Raw genomic sequence first — 16926 nt, 5'->3', positions numbered from 1 at the left:
TTATGCTTAGATTTCAAGTAGTCTGTTTGGAATTTTGGAAAGTTAGGAATGTAAAATTGTAGATTATTAGTTGTTATTAAAGAATATGTTTATACCGTTCTAGAATGAACATATCCGGTGGAGATTATGATTTTATTCTCTAAACCCTACACAGAAATTTGAGAAAATTATGGGTTGTTTAATATTACAGTATCACGAACATACGACAAGATGTTTGGCATTTACCATAACATATGATGTGAAATGTCAGGAAACTTAGATTATGCAGAGTATTCGATGAATCTCGTACTAACTGAGGTAATCTTCTTTATCTACATCTTAAATCAAGTCTACTATGTTTGATGTGTATTATAAAATGCCGGTTTTTTTCTAATTTAATTTTTGTGTTGAAATTTCAAAAGGAGACTAATGTAAACCAGCATCGGATTTCTATGCAACAAATTGCAAAGTTTTTACATAGATAAATAAGTGAGACTTAAGGTTTCGATGTAGATGAAAAATGTTTTCAACTTTCTATTTGCATGATACGATAATGAGAAGGTTGTATCTTGTTCTCGTAATTCATTTTAATTGATAATATTATTTTATTACATATGTGCTAATATGATCTTTTTGGAATTGCGTATTAATTTTCTAGTTTGTGGGAGGCAAATGGTTCATATTGCATTCCTCGTGATATTGTATGCACTGGTTTTGGTAAACCAAAATATCGAAACGATTATGCAATGAATATAATGATGATATCGTAGAAGTAGGCCACAAAACTATCAATTCACAGAAGAAAAGTTAATACAATGTGTTTTGAATTAATCAACTTTGTATGAAATCAACAAATCAATACACATAATCTGTTAGGTAGTTTGTATCTAGCAGACATACAATGAAGTTAAGATTTTCTTCAGAATTTTACAACCCATAATCTGTTACATAATCTGTTACATAAGGGCATAATTGAACTCTTTTTTCAGAAAAGACAGGCACAACTTAAGGCGGAGAGATTGGCAACGCAACAGCCTTTGGGTACTATTTTCATGTATGCAGAGGTGGCTGAGACTATCATGAAAAGTGTTCCAATTGAAACTGTTGCTAACCTACGACTTGTATGCAAAGACATGAAGAGAAAAGCATACCATTCGATATTATCTAAAGAAATACAAAGTACTAATTAATCTTCCTGTTCCATTTATAGCAATATATATTTTTGTATTTATTTTCTATATTTTGTGCCTTCATCTATTTAGTTATTCAACTTTCATTGAGATCAGGATTATTTAATGATTCTTGGTAATTAAGAGAATTTATTTATTTTTCCTTAAAATGTGTTTTCTTTGAAGTTGAAAATATTCCATCTATTTTGCAGGATCAGAGAAGGAAAATTAAAATCCAGGAAATAATAAATTATATACTCAGCCATGTTCCTGCTAAAACTCTTCTCACATTCAAATCTGTTTGTAGAAATTGGAATTCTCTTATCTCTAACCCTTCATTCATAGATTTACATCTTTATCAAGTAAAAAGAAAACCTCAAATTCTCGTTGCTGTTGATGGTTATAGTTCAATCAACGTCTTCTCAACAAAATCTGGCTTTGAAAGTGGTGGTGAAGCTTTTCTAGTAGATTCAATTAAATGGGACGAAAGTGATATGCTAGAGCCCTTGAATGGCTTGTTCTGCTTGTTCGATCCAACGAATTATAACACCCGTATTTATAACTTGAGTACAAGACAAAAAACACCATCTATTTTCACCTCTCTTCTGTTGGAAATGATTTTGAAGTTAATGGGCTAAATGGGTATTGAAAATGATTTGAGAATGGGCTCACAGACACTCAACTGTGGTTTAAGAGAAATGAAATTTTATTGATCTCAAAACTTTGTTTGGTGGTACAAGACCTTACTTCTTACACACACTCCCTTTAATTCTCACCTTACCACTAACTTTGTTTTTCACTCAATTACACCTTCACTTGGTTGCACTACCTCCCTATTTATAGCCAACCTAAGAATTCTCTAGAACTCCCTAGAGAAATATCTATCCCAACTAACTACAACATGTGCTAGATATTTCTAGATAGTTTAGAGCCTTTTGTACATTCATGAATATTCTAGTAAGCTTGGGTCCTTATAGCCATGAAGCCTCTAGATGGGCTAGAGTATTGTGGACTAATCTACAATAGACTAGTTGGGCCTAGATAATTCTAGACACTTCTAAAATCAAGTTTATAATTTTAACATCCGCCCTTAAACTTGATTTGAAGTAACTCCAAGAATTTCTCGCAATCTGACGAAGACCTCGTGCTTTAGAGGTTTCGTGAATATGTCCGCAACTTGGTCTTGAGACTTTGTATATTTCAGTTGTACCTTATTCTCCGATATGCACTCTCGGATAAAATGGTACCGTGTGTCGATGTGCTTGCTGCGGTCGTGGAACACTGGATTCTTTGCTAAAGCTATTGCTGACTTGTTGTCCACAAATACTGTAGTCGGTTCTTCCTGCTCCATTTTAAGTTCATTCATTAAACTCCTTAGCCATATCGCGTGACAAACACACAATGCTGCTGCGACGTACTCAGCTTCGCAAGTGGAGAGCGTGACGATCGGTTGCTTCTTCGAACTCCAAGTGAAGCCTGTATCTCCGAGGAAAAATACAAAACCAGTAGTACTTTTCCTTTCATCTAAATCTCCGGCCCAATCACTGTCGCTGTATCCAACGAGTTTGTACTTGTCTGACGACGAGTAAAATAAACCGAAATCAAGCGTACCTTTTAAGTAGCGCAGAATTCTCTTGGCAGTCTTCATATGGGTAACCGTAGGTGCTTCCATGTAGCGACTGATTAGTCCTACTCCGTAGAGAATATCTGGCCTTGTACAAGTTAAGTATCTCAAGCTTCCAACAAGGCTCTTGTAAAGAGTCGGATTGACCTTCTCTCCTTCATCGATCTTTGATAGCTTGATTCCGCATTCCACGGGAGTAATTGCCGGATTACACTCCTCCATTTTAAATCTCTTAAGGATTTCCTTCGCATATCCTTCTTGAGATATAAATATTCCATTTTCTTGTTGTTTTACTTCAAGCCCGAGATAGTATGACATAAGACCAATGTCCGTCATCTCAAATTCTCTCGTCATCGTTTTCTTGAACTCCTCGAACATTGTAGGATTATTGCCGGTAAAGATCAAATCATCCACATATAGGCAGACGAGCAACATATTTCCCTTTTCATCCACCTTCACATAGAGAGCATGTTCATGTGGGCATTTCTTAAAATTATTTTCTTGGAAGTACTTGTCGATTCTGCTATACCATGCTCTCGGCGCTTGTTTTAAGCCGTATAAAGCCTTTTTCAACTTCAGGACTTTATTTTCTTGTCCTTTTACTTCGTACCCCGGCGGCTGCTCGACGTATACCGTCTCTTCAAGATGCCCATTTAGAAAGGCAGACTTGACGTCCATTTGATGGACTTTCCATCTATTCTGGGCAGCTAGAGAGATAATTAATCTTATAGTTTCAAGACGAGCAACAGGAGCAAATACCTCATCATAGTCGATGCCCTCTCTTTGGTTATATCCTTTTACTACCAATCTTGCCTTGTATCTTTCAACCTCCCCTTTTGCGTTTTTCTTGGCTTTGTACACCCACTTTACTCCAATTGCTCTTTGTCCTTTCGGAAGTGTTACAAGCTCCCAGGTGCTATTCTTCTCAATAGCCTTAATTTCTTCATTCATCGCCTTTCTCCATTTTTCACTTTCCACGGCTTCGTCAAAAGTTATTGGTTCACTATCTTCAAAGAGACAAAAGAGAGATATATTGTCTCCGTAGATATCATTTAAACTCCTCGTCCGTAAGGGCCTCTCGCTTGAGCTTTCATCTGCTGATGATGGATCATTTTGGTGCAACGCTGAAGGAGACGGAGGTGGTGTATTAGCTGGAGATTCTGGTACCGGTGGTTGTTGTTCTTCTTCTTCTTCTACGATAGGGAGAAAATTGTAATCCTTTTCTTGAACACCGAAGTCCCAGATGCCTTCTTCATCGAACTCCACATCTCTGCTTGTGATGACCTTTCTATTGATTGGATCGTACAACTTGTATCCCTTGGACCGAGAGTCATAACCGATAAATATGTACTTGGCACTCCTGTCATCCAGCTTCGTTCTCAGCTGGTTCGGCACATGAGCATATGCGATACTTCCGAATACTCGTAAGTGTGAGACGCCGGGTTTCACTCCGCTCCATGCTTCTAAAGGAGTCATGTTCCACACGCTTTTTGTGGGACATCGGTTTATCAGGTAAACCGCACAGTCAACTGCTTCTGCCCAAAACTCCCTGGGCACTCTCTTTGTCTTCAACATACTCCGAGCCATATTGAGAATTGTCCTGTTTCTCCTTTCGGCAACTCCATTTTGTTGAGGTGTATATGGAACCGTAAGAGGCCGACGGATTCCATTGTCTTCACAGTAAGACTCGAACTCCTTCGAGGTAAATTCACCTCCTCTATCTGATCTCATAGACACAATTTCGAAGCCGCTTTCTTTCTCCACAATGGATTTAAATTTCTTGAAATTGGAGAAAACCTCTGATTTTTGCTTCAAGAAATAAACCCATGTTTTTCGACTAAAATCGTCGACAAATATGAGGAAATAGTTATTTCCACCATACGAGCTTGGCTTTATTGGTCCACAAACGTCCGTGTGAACTAACTCCAGTGGCTTTGTGGCTCTCGTCAGTGTTTCCTTAGGAAAACTTTTTCTGAAATGTTTTCCAAGTAAACATCCTTCGCACAATTGATCCGGGTGGTCTATTCTTGGAAAACCTCTAACCATATTTTGTTTGGACAATAACTTTAATCCTCCAAAATTTAGATGTCCATATCTAAGATGCCAGAGCCATGACGAGTCTTTCACACAAGCAGTCAGACATCTCGCGATGTCATTTTGAATGTTCAGATAGAACATCCTATTTCCCGTCATTGGCACTTTGGCAATTAGTTTTCCTCTCCTATCTCTTATGAAAAGACTAAGGTTTTCCATGTTCATCCTATATCCCTTTTCTAAGAGTTGTCCCAAACTTAATATATTCATTTTTACGTTAGGGACATAATAAACATTAGAAATAAATTGATGGCTTCCATTTTTTAATCGAATCAAAATTTTGCCAAGACCATTCACCGGAGTTTTCGCTCCATTTCCAAACGTCACATTGCCGGAAACTGATTCATCAAGCTCCACGAATTTTTCCTTCGTGCCGCACATATGGTTGCTTGCTCCCGTATCAAGCACCCATGTACAGTTTTCATCATAGTCACCTCCTTTGCATGCCACCAACAAGGTCTGGTCTTCTTGATTTTCTTTACTAGCGTAGTTTGCTCTCTCCTCGACATTATTTGAAGAAGATCGACAGTCCGAAGCATAATGACCAAGCTTATGACAATTATAGCATTCAACTTGAGATTTGTCATACCTTGGCCTATTATTGTTGCGCCATGAATTATTTCCTCTACCACGACCTCTTGTGGAGCTTGACCTCTGGCCTCTCTGATCATCGTTATTTTGCTTGCCTCTTTCTCTTCCGCCGTAGTAGCCACGTCCTCTTCCTCTAGCATTATTACTAGAGCTCTCTCCTTTGTCTTTTAAAGTAAGCTTAGCTTGTAGAACTTGTTCTACCGCTCCCTCTTTATTTCTCTTTCTCATTCTTTCTTCATGGGCTTGAAGAGATCCCATGAGCTCATCCACGGTCATGGATTCAACGTCTTTGGACTCCTCGATTGCAACGACGATATAGTCGAATTTAGGAACAAGTGACCGTAGTATTTTTTCAATCACACGACTATCACCCATGACCTCGCCATTTCTTCTTAGTTGATTAACAACAACTAAAACTCTTGAAAAATAATCCGATATTAATTCGGACTCTTTCATGGAGAGAGATTCGAACTCACCTCTTAGAGTTTGCAACCGCACCTTCTTTACTTTGTCCACGCCTTTGAATGAATTTTGCAAAATCTCCCACGCTTTCTTTGCATTAGCGGCTCTTGATATCTTCTCGAATGACGACTCATCCATTCCTTGATAGATGAGGTAGAGAGCCTTCTTGTCTCTCTTTCTTGAAATGCGCAGCGCATCTTTTTCATTTTGCGGAAGCGCCGCTTCATCATCCGGTTCAACATAACCTTTCTCTACAATCTCCCATGCATCTTGCGAGCCTAATAACGCCTTCATTTGGATACTCCAATTTTCATAGTTATCTTTGGTGAGTTTAGGTACATGAAACGGAAACATTTCACTAGCCATTAGGATCTATGGCTCTGATACCACTTTGTTGGAAATGATTTTGAAGTTAATGGGCTAAATGGGTATTGAAAATGATTTGAGAATGGGCTCACAGACACTCAACTTTGGTTTAAGAGAAATGAAATTTTATTGATCTCAAAACTTTGTTTGGTGGTACAAGACCTTACTTCTTACACACACTCCCTTTAATTCTCACCTTACCACTAACTTTGTTTTTCACTCAATTACACCTTCACTTGGTTGCACTACCTCCCTATTTATAGCCAACCTAAGAATTCTCTAGAACTCCCTAGAGAAATATCTATCCCAACTAACTACAACATGTGCTAGATATTTCTAGATAGTTTAGAACCTTTTGTACATTCATGAATATTCTAGTAAGCTTGGGTCCTTATAGCCATGAAGCCTCTAGATGGGCTAGAGTATTGTGGACTAATCTACAATAGACTAGTTGGGCCTAGATAATTCTAGACACTTCTAAAATCAAGTTTATAATTTTAACATCTTCCACTACAACCCAGTGATACTATCATGATTCCAAGTATTGGGTTTGGATTTGATCCCCTTACTCGTAAGCATAAAGTTCTTTGTGTGTGGGAGCTTTCAAAAGAAATTTGCTCTGATTATAGTCATGGGGATGTAAAATACTTTTCCGAGGTTTTCACAGTGGGTGAGAAACAATGGAGACGAATTGATGAAATACCACCAGTTTCAGTGTATAGAGAAGCTGTTTATGCAAATGGTTCAATCTACAGGCGGAACGGTAACAACTATATTGAGATACCTAGTTTTATCATGGAATCTTTTGGGGGACATACTTCAATTCTGACTGAAAATTTGGTACAAATTGATGGACATATCGCTTTAGCAAACAGAACAGTAGAAGGTAAATGTCTAAAATTGTGGATTTCAAATGATGATTGCACGAAGAGAGCAAACATGTCTACAGACCCGGTTCCATTTGATGGACATATCGCTTGGAGTGAAGGGCGTTGTCTCTCTGTTAATGAAATTGAAGAGACTAAGAAGTTGATAATACAAGACCCGGTTCCATTTGATGATAACTTGAGTTCAAGAGATTTCGTAAAGTTGTGGCTTTATAATCGAACTGAAAAATCTTTTCAGAAGATTACCATCAGTGGTATATTTCCAAAACTGAGAAATCCGTTTAATTACGGATTGTTTGTGTTTCGTGATAGCCTTCTACCCTTAGAAGATGCACCAGAAGCTTAGCGATGGAAGAAGACCTTTTATTTTAGTTATGCATTTATTTTCATTATGTTTAATTAGCTACTGATGGGACGGTATGTGTTTTTTTTTGTTTGGTGGTGCAAAAAGCTTTTCTTTTTTTGTAAAAGATTGATACTTGATAATCTTACTGGCTTTATAAATCTTCTATCTTTATCTATGGTTCGGTTCAATTATGTATTCTCCACATCTGACTTGGCTATAGACTGATTACATGCTTTGCTGCTGATGGTTTGTTGCTTTCTGAGCTTGCAATGTCGCTTGAGTTTATCCATGCAGATTCAGCGGGATCACGGGCTGTTTCCATTCTTGCGGTAAGTTGTTTCAAACTTTCATGCTGTTGGTGGCCTTATGTGTCTTCCATAATACTTCTGCGATTTTCCTTTTTTTTTTTTGTTTCTGTGGGTTTCTTTGTTCTGAATCTTGGATTTTCTGATTTCTCTATTATAGTTTCAGTTCAATTGCTTGCATTTAGTGATTATTGCAACAATAGTTGTAGGTAAAACTGGTTGAAAGGGAATAGAATCAATAGATGTTTCTCATATGAATTGGTGGAAGCGGTAATCTACAAAGTACAGTAATATTCTGGGCGTGTCGTTAGCTATGAGGAAATGGAAGTAAGAATGTTCAGTTGATTAGATCATTGTCAGCTCTATCATATTTTCATAGGATTCTGGGTGGCCACTGAAAAGATTGTGTTTCTCAGGAAAGTATGCAGTCTGTTGGATTTTGATCCAGAGGTCAAAGGATTTGAGTCCGTAAGGTTCAGTGGCCTTCCAAACAATTTCAATATGGTTCCTGCGCCCTGTACTTCAGAGTCTGTTCCAGATGTACATATGAGAATTAGGTACATGTCGTTTTTCATTTCCATTTATCGTTTTTCATTACCATTTTGTTTCAGACACTCCTCTAATGTTCTGTGAACTTATAGTTCTGCTCGAGCTCTGAGTGCAATTACCTGCATGTTTTGGGTAGCTAATTAAGCAATCCCCACTAGAATTTGACATAGAGTTTTCCCTTAAAAATGAACTTCAGCTGTATGTTTGGGTCATATACTGGAGACCAAGATTCTGGATACTCAATTTGATTTGTTAATTACATATAGTTATAGATTCTTTGTTATAATTTTCCTCTATTAGTTTAGTTTGGATTGGATCCCACTCTGCTTACGACGTCTATACTTTATTTTTCAACTAGTTTTCATCCATCCCCCTGTCATTGTTGAAGTTTAGAATCAGAAACTTTGATAAGCTGAATCTCCTTCTCCTCCATCCTATTTTTGAGACCTAGTCATTGCTAAAACAGTTGGTTATCCTTGTCATAATTGGAACCAGTGTTATTGTAGCCTTTTGAGTCGGCTAATTCTCAGAAAGAGAGAAATGTGACAGGAAATATGTCCGACAAGTCAGTCGCACTATGTGTATATTGGAGAATAATACACCCTAAAATTGCTAAATATCTTTTTTGAATTCTGTATCATGGAGGTTGTGAATTTAGTTGCTTGTCGTGTTTCATCAAGAAAAGGTTACAATCCAAAGATTTATTTAGGTAAAAGCCTTAGTGTAAGAAATGTGTCTGCAATCCAAAGCCATGTGCGCTTAGGTTTTGAATCATGAGGTGATTCCATACTATAGCTAGGTTAGGCTGTTTTGAAATTTTCGGCGGGTATATATTCTAACTGTCTATAATCTTAGAACTGAGGAGATTTTCTATCTCTTTTATTGTCAGTCAGTTCAATTTGCACTTCATGTATTTGGCTGTGATGAAGTTCTACTCGGTGCAGTGACCTGTGTGTTTATTTTAGCTTTGTTCTTCTTTATTGTTAAAATGGGTTACCCAGCCATCTGGTTCATGAGAATTTTGTTTCATGTTTCTCTACCAGCAAGAAGAAGGCTCGTGATAGATCTAGATCATTGGCAAACCAGAAGCCTACTAACTAAAGCACTGTTGGTGTTAAATTTTGATCCAACAGATATGGGGATCACAGACACTGAAAAGGCATTTTGAGCCATACCTAAGGTATTGCATATCAGAATCCGATGGAACTTTGCATTTTTTCAGTTTGAGACACAGGAAGAAGCAACTAAAGCTCTTGATTGCATTCACACGACCTTCATTGTTTTCCCTTATATCTTGCTGTTGGTTTCGGTTTCTTCAAAGAAAGAAATCATTTCGGTTTCTTTATATATTACTTCTTCTGATGCAGTCATACTCGGTGCAGTGACCTGTGTGCTTAGCTTTGCTCTTGGGTGAACTCACATGAGGCAAGTTGTTGTCCTGTTGACAACACCATTTCGCCGTTCCTGTTTCCCGGATGGCCGTTCCTCTGATGGCTCACCTGAATGGGGTCAGTTTTTTTCCTTTATCAAATTGCATCCTCAAGAGTACAAAGAGGTTTCTTGAGTCGAGAAAATCCCTTTTAACCGGAGTAGATCTGAGCAGCATTTAGTGGTTTGTCATAATATACGACAACTACAAAGTACTGAGTCAATGGGACTCAGCCTTTTCCAATATATGTTACAAAAACGTCTTGGAGGGATTCGAACCACTGTCCTAAAGCTTGTATTAAGCTAACATTCAGGCACCGAGATATATTTTCTAAGTACGAGTATTATGGCAAGACAGATATGGCCAAACGAGAAAACTAGAAAGAATCCACCTATCCTTTCTCCCACTTAGTGCGGCACCTCCTGCCCAATCCACCGATAAACCATGATTCTGGACTTGGATATGAGTCGACTCGACATAAATCAGATACCAGACCACTTGTTTTTTATTTATTTTTTTTAAATCTAATTTGTGAGTCTAATATTTCATTCGAATCCATTTAAGTCACAAAATAAAATATCCCCGACTTATGAGTTCAAGTCATTAATTCGGATGTCTTTGAGTCAAGTCCAATTCACAAAAACAAACATTGTAAAAAAGAAAAAAAATAAACATGATACAAATCTTACCCTCATTGCTACTAAACCTCGTTTACTAGATAAGAATCTTATGATTAGATCATGACTACATGCCAAATAATCTCGGTAAAGACGGTCTATATGGACTTACCATATCGTTGATTTGTTCACTATGGTCCCATTATGGACTCAACAAAAAAAGAGAATGGTTGTGCTAACTGGCAAATTTAATGATTTTCCCATTGCTGTTCATCAACAGCCGCCACCGAACTTTGAAAAACCGTACAACGTTTCTCAAAAAACGGCAAGGCTCTTCTTTGCTCGCCGATGGCTACATATGATATTATTCATCTGGCTCCACTGGTTTTATCTTTTTTCTTCTATAAATTCAGACCATATTTTCTGAATTAGTTTGTCCTTCAACTCATAAATCCTACGACTACAGAAAAAAAATGTATCCTTATAGCAAGGCTTCACCCTAGCTTGACCTAGGTCCACTTCCAGGCCAACAGCATACCTTAACCCACCATTTACTACTCCCCCGACCTATGTGTAAAGGCGGAATTTTGGAATTTCTCGTCACATGATAGACAAAAACTTATCCAAAAAAGATTTTCTACCGATACTCTAATTTTATATGCATAGTTATTATCACATTCAAGTAGATTTCTCTATCACCATGAAATCCTTTACCGAACTAGTCCTACCTAGGGCAGGAGAGGCATCCACTATTTCTATAGCTTGTGATTAAATTCCTCGAACGAATCCTCGTCAATCATATGAAAGTTTTCATAATCAAAGGTTGGGTTTTGAAACCTTACTTCCTTCTTTATAATATTCTTCTCAAATAAGTCTCTAAGATGTCTGAAACTACCATTAACATAACACATGATGTTGAAGGTCTTGGATAACATGTATAATAACATTCAATCTATCGGAATTATACTTCTCAACTCTAATTTCATTCGTGGTATGTTCAGCTATATCATTAGCCAAAGTTACATTGTCTCCAATGACTATAGGAGCAATATAACCTTTAACTACTCACACCCATGTTTGAAAATCAGGGGCTTGTAGGAGGAAAAGCGTAACTTTTTTCAACCTTAAGTAATTTGTGCCATCGAAGGCCGGTGGTAAGTCGGATACATGGACTTTTGGTCAATACATTTTGATTGTGGAAGAGAAATAGAAAAAACTCTATGTATAGTCTTCTTCAAGGGTCTCTGCAGTTGACCTACTGGTGATTGTATTACGTTTTGTCCACAGTTGACCTACTGGTGATTGTATTATGTTTTGTCCACACAGGTGACCAAAACAAATATGATTGCTGGTATACTTGGTACATTTTCCTTTTCAGGTCTCATCCATACGTGCCATATAAATAGGCTTTATATCATGTTTGGATACTAAAAAAAATGTTCCTGCTTATTTAGGAGTAAAAGTCAACCCCAGAAATAAAATAAATTTGCTTCGCAAAAAATTAACGTTTTGCATCTAAAAATCAAATCTTATTGCAAAACGAACTTCAAGCTTTTTATTATGCTTTGGAAGTCGAAAGTATTATGCTTTTAATTTATGCACTGATCCGTGCATTGGTGATTAATTTATGCTTTTGTGGCCAAAGTTGCGAATTTCTTTGTATTATGCTTTTACTTCCTCTCCATACTTTCTCCTTTTAATATTCATAGATGGGTCAGAGTTTACAGTCATGCCACTGGCTACTCCTATGCTGAAATTGACGTTTAAACTACTTAGCAAGAGAAAATTCAGCTTTTGTAAGCCTAGCTGAGATCAGAGAATTATATTAGTGTCAGATAAGAGTATTAATTAATGGAGTTTCAACTGTATTATCATCACTTAACACATTATGCAGGGCTATAAAGTTGTTGATATGCTTTTGCATCCTTCCAATGCTGTTGTAATTTTTCTGTTTTTACCTGGAAAAAGATTTCACGTCTATCATTCTGAAACACAAAATTTTGAAGTAGTAACAAAAACTTTCGATATTATTAGTTTACTACTCCTAACTTAATTCCGCTATGCTGCTGCAGGGTTTGCTATTTGGAAGACGAGCAAGTTGCTGAAGATGCCATCCAAATCCTTGCTAATACTCCATTGGAATTACACAAATCAAAAGCTTTTTGTGAGTAATCATCTTCTTTCACTTGTGTTTTCAGTCAGTTCGTTCGGAATTTCATGTAATTGGCTATCACACATTCATACTCGGTGCTGTGACCTGTGATGCCTAGCTTTCTTCTTCACTGGTATAATGCGGGATACCTAGCTATCTGGTTCATGGGAATTTTGTTTTCTTGCTTGTTTTTCATGTTTCTCCACCAGCGGGGAGAACACAGTAATCATTGAGATGGATCTAGATCAGTGGCAAACCAGAAGCCTGCTGAAATGCTGTTCATGATATATTTTGATCTAGAGTGGCAAATCAGAAGCCTACTGAAATGATGTTCGTGATATTTTGATCCTAACGGATACGGGGGATCAGGGATATTGAAAAGCTTTTTGAACCCTATGGCGAAGGAACTTGTCATACTAGGGTATCCCTGGACAAAATTTTTATTTATTTTTTTTTTCATGACGAACAACAGCAACAGGAATTAAACTCCTAACTTATAACTTGGGAGTTCAACCCCTAGCCAATTGAAAGTTCGCTTAAGATTATTAATTCTTCTATCAACAGCCTCCTAGTACGGCTTAATAAAACTCCTTTTGGGTTTGAAATCTTTCTATTTTATTGAAATTAGATCCAGCCAACCTTTGCAATACACAAAATATAAAATACAGAGGGATCACTCATACTTTTATCCTTACACCGTCTCATATGTTGGGATACGTTCCTTTTATAAAACTTTCCTATCGAGATAGACATATTTTGAGACATAAACAAATATTAAAGTAATAAAATTTCTGAGACATAAATAAATATTAAGGTAATAAAAATTTTAACGCTACACAAACAAAATTCATACGATATATAACCTCATTAAACATATAACCTAATTAAACATAACAAGTGCAGTGAATAATTCAAACCGAAAAGGAAAAAAACTAATGTTTCTAATTAAACATAACAAAAGTGCAGTGAAAAATTAATTAAACATTTCAAATCAGAAGGAGCACCATCCAACAGTTTTGTCTACGGTGTCTTCCATCTTTAAACCATTGGCTTCTTTTCTGCATCTTCAACAGGTAGAAGACTTTCATTAACACAGTGCACATTATAATGATACGGATATCTCAATAACGGTGTTATACCGGTGATGTCAATCATTTGAAAACTCTTCTTTCTCCGATTATAGATATTTAGACTAACAGATCCTCTCGGGATTTGCATATCGTCCTGGATACGTGTTTGTATGACTATCTCGTCTGTCCCTTGGACTGGATGAACATAAAGATTCTTCTCTTCTTTGAACGAACATGGAAGTAATATGGTTTCCTCGCTCCAATTTGTTGTTCTCATCTTCTTCTCCACGTTGGAACTGTCATCATCAGATATCCATAACTTTACGACACAGGCATCTACCCTGTCAATTAAAGCCACGTGTCCATCTATTGATGTTACTGTGAACTTTTCATCCCGCTTTGCACAATCTTCTAAAATCTCAGGAGGACCAACGATGAAGTCTGGGATCTGAATGACTCTAAACTTTTCGCTTCCAACATCAAATGCCACAATCAACTCCTTATCCGGAGGTGTGAAACTATCTGCACCGTCGTTCCTCCAGTAGATTGAAGCTTTTGCATAAACACCAGCAGATTCAAACAACCGAACCGGCGGCACCTCATCTATATTCCTCCATTGATTTCCTCGTCGTCCCACGGTAAGAACTTGGCATATAAGTTGGAGTTTCGAACTTGTTGAGAAATAGTCTTCGGGTATCTCCAGGACATATACTAGTTTGTAGGTTTTAGTCGAAGGATCAAACCCAAATCCATAAGTTGGCGTCTTCATAACATCGAAAGCACTCATCCACTGTAACGGCACCGGTGCCGTTTGTGCCCACGGAGTAACTTGTCGAGTCCCGAGGTTGTAAATGCGAGTAGCAGTATCTGATTCGTCAATAAAACAGAACAAGCCATGTATAGGCCGTGGTACATTTTCGTCAAGTACCCATGGAAGTGTGACTCTATGAACAGCCTCTCCACCTTGAAACCCATCCTTAGGTGAGAAGAGTTGTACGGTCTTGCCGTTATACCTGGAGATGACAAGTTGAGGATGTGCTTTTGATAGACTTAGATGCGACTCTATGAAAGATGAATCCTCCTCAATGAATGACTCCCATGTTTTGGATACAGATTTAAAACGCACAAGAGACTTGACGGGAAGGCGGACAAGGATATTCTCTACTGAATTGTCATCAAGACGGTTTGATAGTGATTTGTCCATCTTCTTTGCTAGGGCAAACCCAATTAACAAAGAACCCTTCTCCTAATTGATTAAGGATGAAATTGAATTAAAAAACAACCAATTACGGGTTGAAATTATAAATTGATATCAAAATTAACTGAGGAGAAAAAAACATACCTATGCCCAAAATTGGCTGCTTTGATTTTACGATCCACCAGACAGAAAGCTCTCTGATTTATAAGATCTCAAGTTTGAAATTGAAAGAGACGTATTTATATGCGGATTCGATTGATTCTCAATTCCAATTCCTTCCTAACCAGAATTAGGTCTGTCCGGTCCCCGATTTAGAAGGCAGAAGATATAAGAACGAAAACTCTCCTCGAGTTTCTTCGATCTATATATTCCTCTTTAAACACGTGCCAACCATTTACACGTGTAAAAGTACACTCATAAAACTTAACCTATTCCGAGTCTTCTTCTCATTCCATCCGACCCGACTGTGCATCTCTTCTGCTAGTAATTTTTTTCACATCAATGATAGTTGAGGGAACTACAGTACTAGGGTTTGCTATTTGGTAATTTTTTTGACATCAATGGTAATTTTTTTCATAGCGGAATTCTTTTCACATCAATGGTAATTTTTTTGTAACTGCCATATTTAAACTTTACTACATCTCTTCATAGACTGTTCCATTGCTATTATTACTAATAGTTTTGTGCAGCCTATGAACACTCAATTTCATGAGTGGATTTGTAGCATGTTTCAAGGAAATACCTAAGATAGTCAAAGAGGGGCAGTATTTCAATGGTTTGGCTTTTTATGGCATATATGGAAATGCAGGTGCTAGAAAATCTTTGAAAAAGAACCAATCTTACAGAAACTGGTGCACATGATAAATTCAGACTTTGCTGATTGAAATAAACAGACAGTTAGTCCCAATAGATCTACTGCTCTAAATAATATACAAACTAGATCTGTCTGGGAAAAAACAGCTGCTCCTTTCTTTAAAATTAATTTGATACAGCTTTTAAAGAGGAAACATATGAACAGAAGCAGTTCCTTCTGATTCTGACACGCAATACATTGCCGTAGGGCTCAGAATACTTTTCAATATCTTGGATCCCTGTATTCGTTGGATCAAAACGAACAGCGTTTTAGTAGGCTTCTGGTTTGCCAACGATCTAGATCCATTACACAGATTACCGTGTTCTTCCTGCTGGTTGAGAAACATGAAAAAGAAGCAAGAAAACAAAATCCTCATGAACCAGATAGCTAGGTATAACCTATTTTACCAATAAAGAACAAAGCCGGGCACACAGGTCACATCACCGAATATGACTGCGCGAGAGCCAATTACATGAAGTGTGAAATGAACCGACTGAAATACAAGGAAAGAAGATGACTACTCACCGAAAGACTGCGCCTAGTGTACAAATGGGGTACTATCGAGGCTTCGGAAGGCATCTTCAGCGTCTTAGTGTACAAATGGGGTACTACCAACTATCCCTGCAGCAGAAAAACGGAATTAAGTTAGTAAACGAATAATATTGCAAGTTGTTGGTACTATTCCAAAAAGGTTGGGTTTCAGAGTGGTGAACATATCGACGTTTCTTTTTCCAGGTAAACACAGAAAAAAAATACAACACAGTAGGAAGAACCTGGATGCAAAAGGATATCGAGTTCTGCATGATGTGTTAAGTGATAATAAAAATTTAAAAGCTAAATACGAAGAATTACAACTGAGAATTCATTGATGTGCTTGCTTTGCCAATATCTGCATATGTTCAGGAGTAGCCACTGGCATGACTGTTAACTGTGACCCAGTAGAAGGGGATGGGACCAAACCATAACACAGAGACATTATTCTCCAATTTTTGCCACAAAAGCATACATTATTCTCCAATACACAGACCAGTATGGGTTCCTGGAGACGACAAATCGGTTTGGGCTTTCTATTTTAGGTATAGTGCGACTTCTCAGACACTGGGTGACATTTCTCCTTTTGATAACAAACTATTTTCTTTCCGTGATTCTGATAGCTAACCCAAAAGGCTACAAGCCTACAACTGGAGGGTCAAAAATCTGGTTCCAATGATGATAAGGATAATAGACTGGTTTGG

At 37.5% G+C, this 16926-nt stretch overlaps 1 protein-coding gene across 1 annotated transcript; it reads right to left on the bottom strand.

Moving 5' to 3' along the window:
- Nucleotides 1–13460: 13460 nt before the first annotated feature.
- LOC113344952 (F-box protein At1g11270-like) lies at nucleotides 13461–15157 on the bottom strand. Its single transcript, XM_026588823.1, has 2 exons — nucleotides 14983–15157; nucleotides 13461–14886 (listed from the first exon to the last, which is right to left on the bottom strand). The coding sequence occupies exon 2, from the start codon at nucleotides 14842–14844 to the stop codon at nucleotides 13609–13611; it is 1236 nt and encodes a 411-aa protein (XP_026444608.1). The 5' UTR covers nucleotides 14845–14886; nucleotides 14983–15157; the 3' UTR covers nucleotides 13461–13608.
- Between the last annotated feature and the right edge of the window lie 1769 nt (nucleotides 15158–16926).

This window comes from Papaver somniferum, unplaced genomic scaffold (assembly GCF_003573695.1).
Source record: "Papaver somniferum cultivar HN1 unplaced genomic scaffold, ASM357369v1 unplaced-scaffold_80, whole genome shotgun sequence".
In the NCBI taxonomy this organism is placed as follows: Eukaryota; Viridiplantae; Streptophyta; class Magnoliopsida; order Ranunculales; family Papaveraceae; genus Papaver; species Papaver somniferum.
This window is presented reverse-complemented; position numbering and strand designations above follow the sequence as displayed.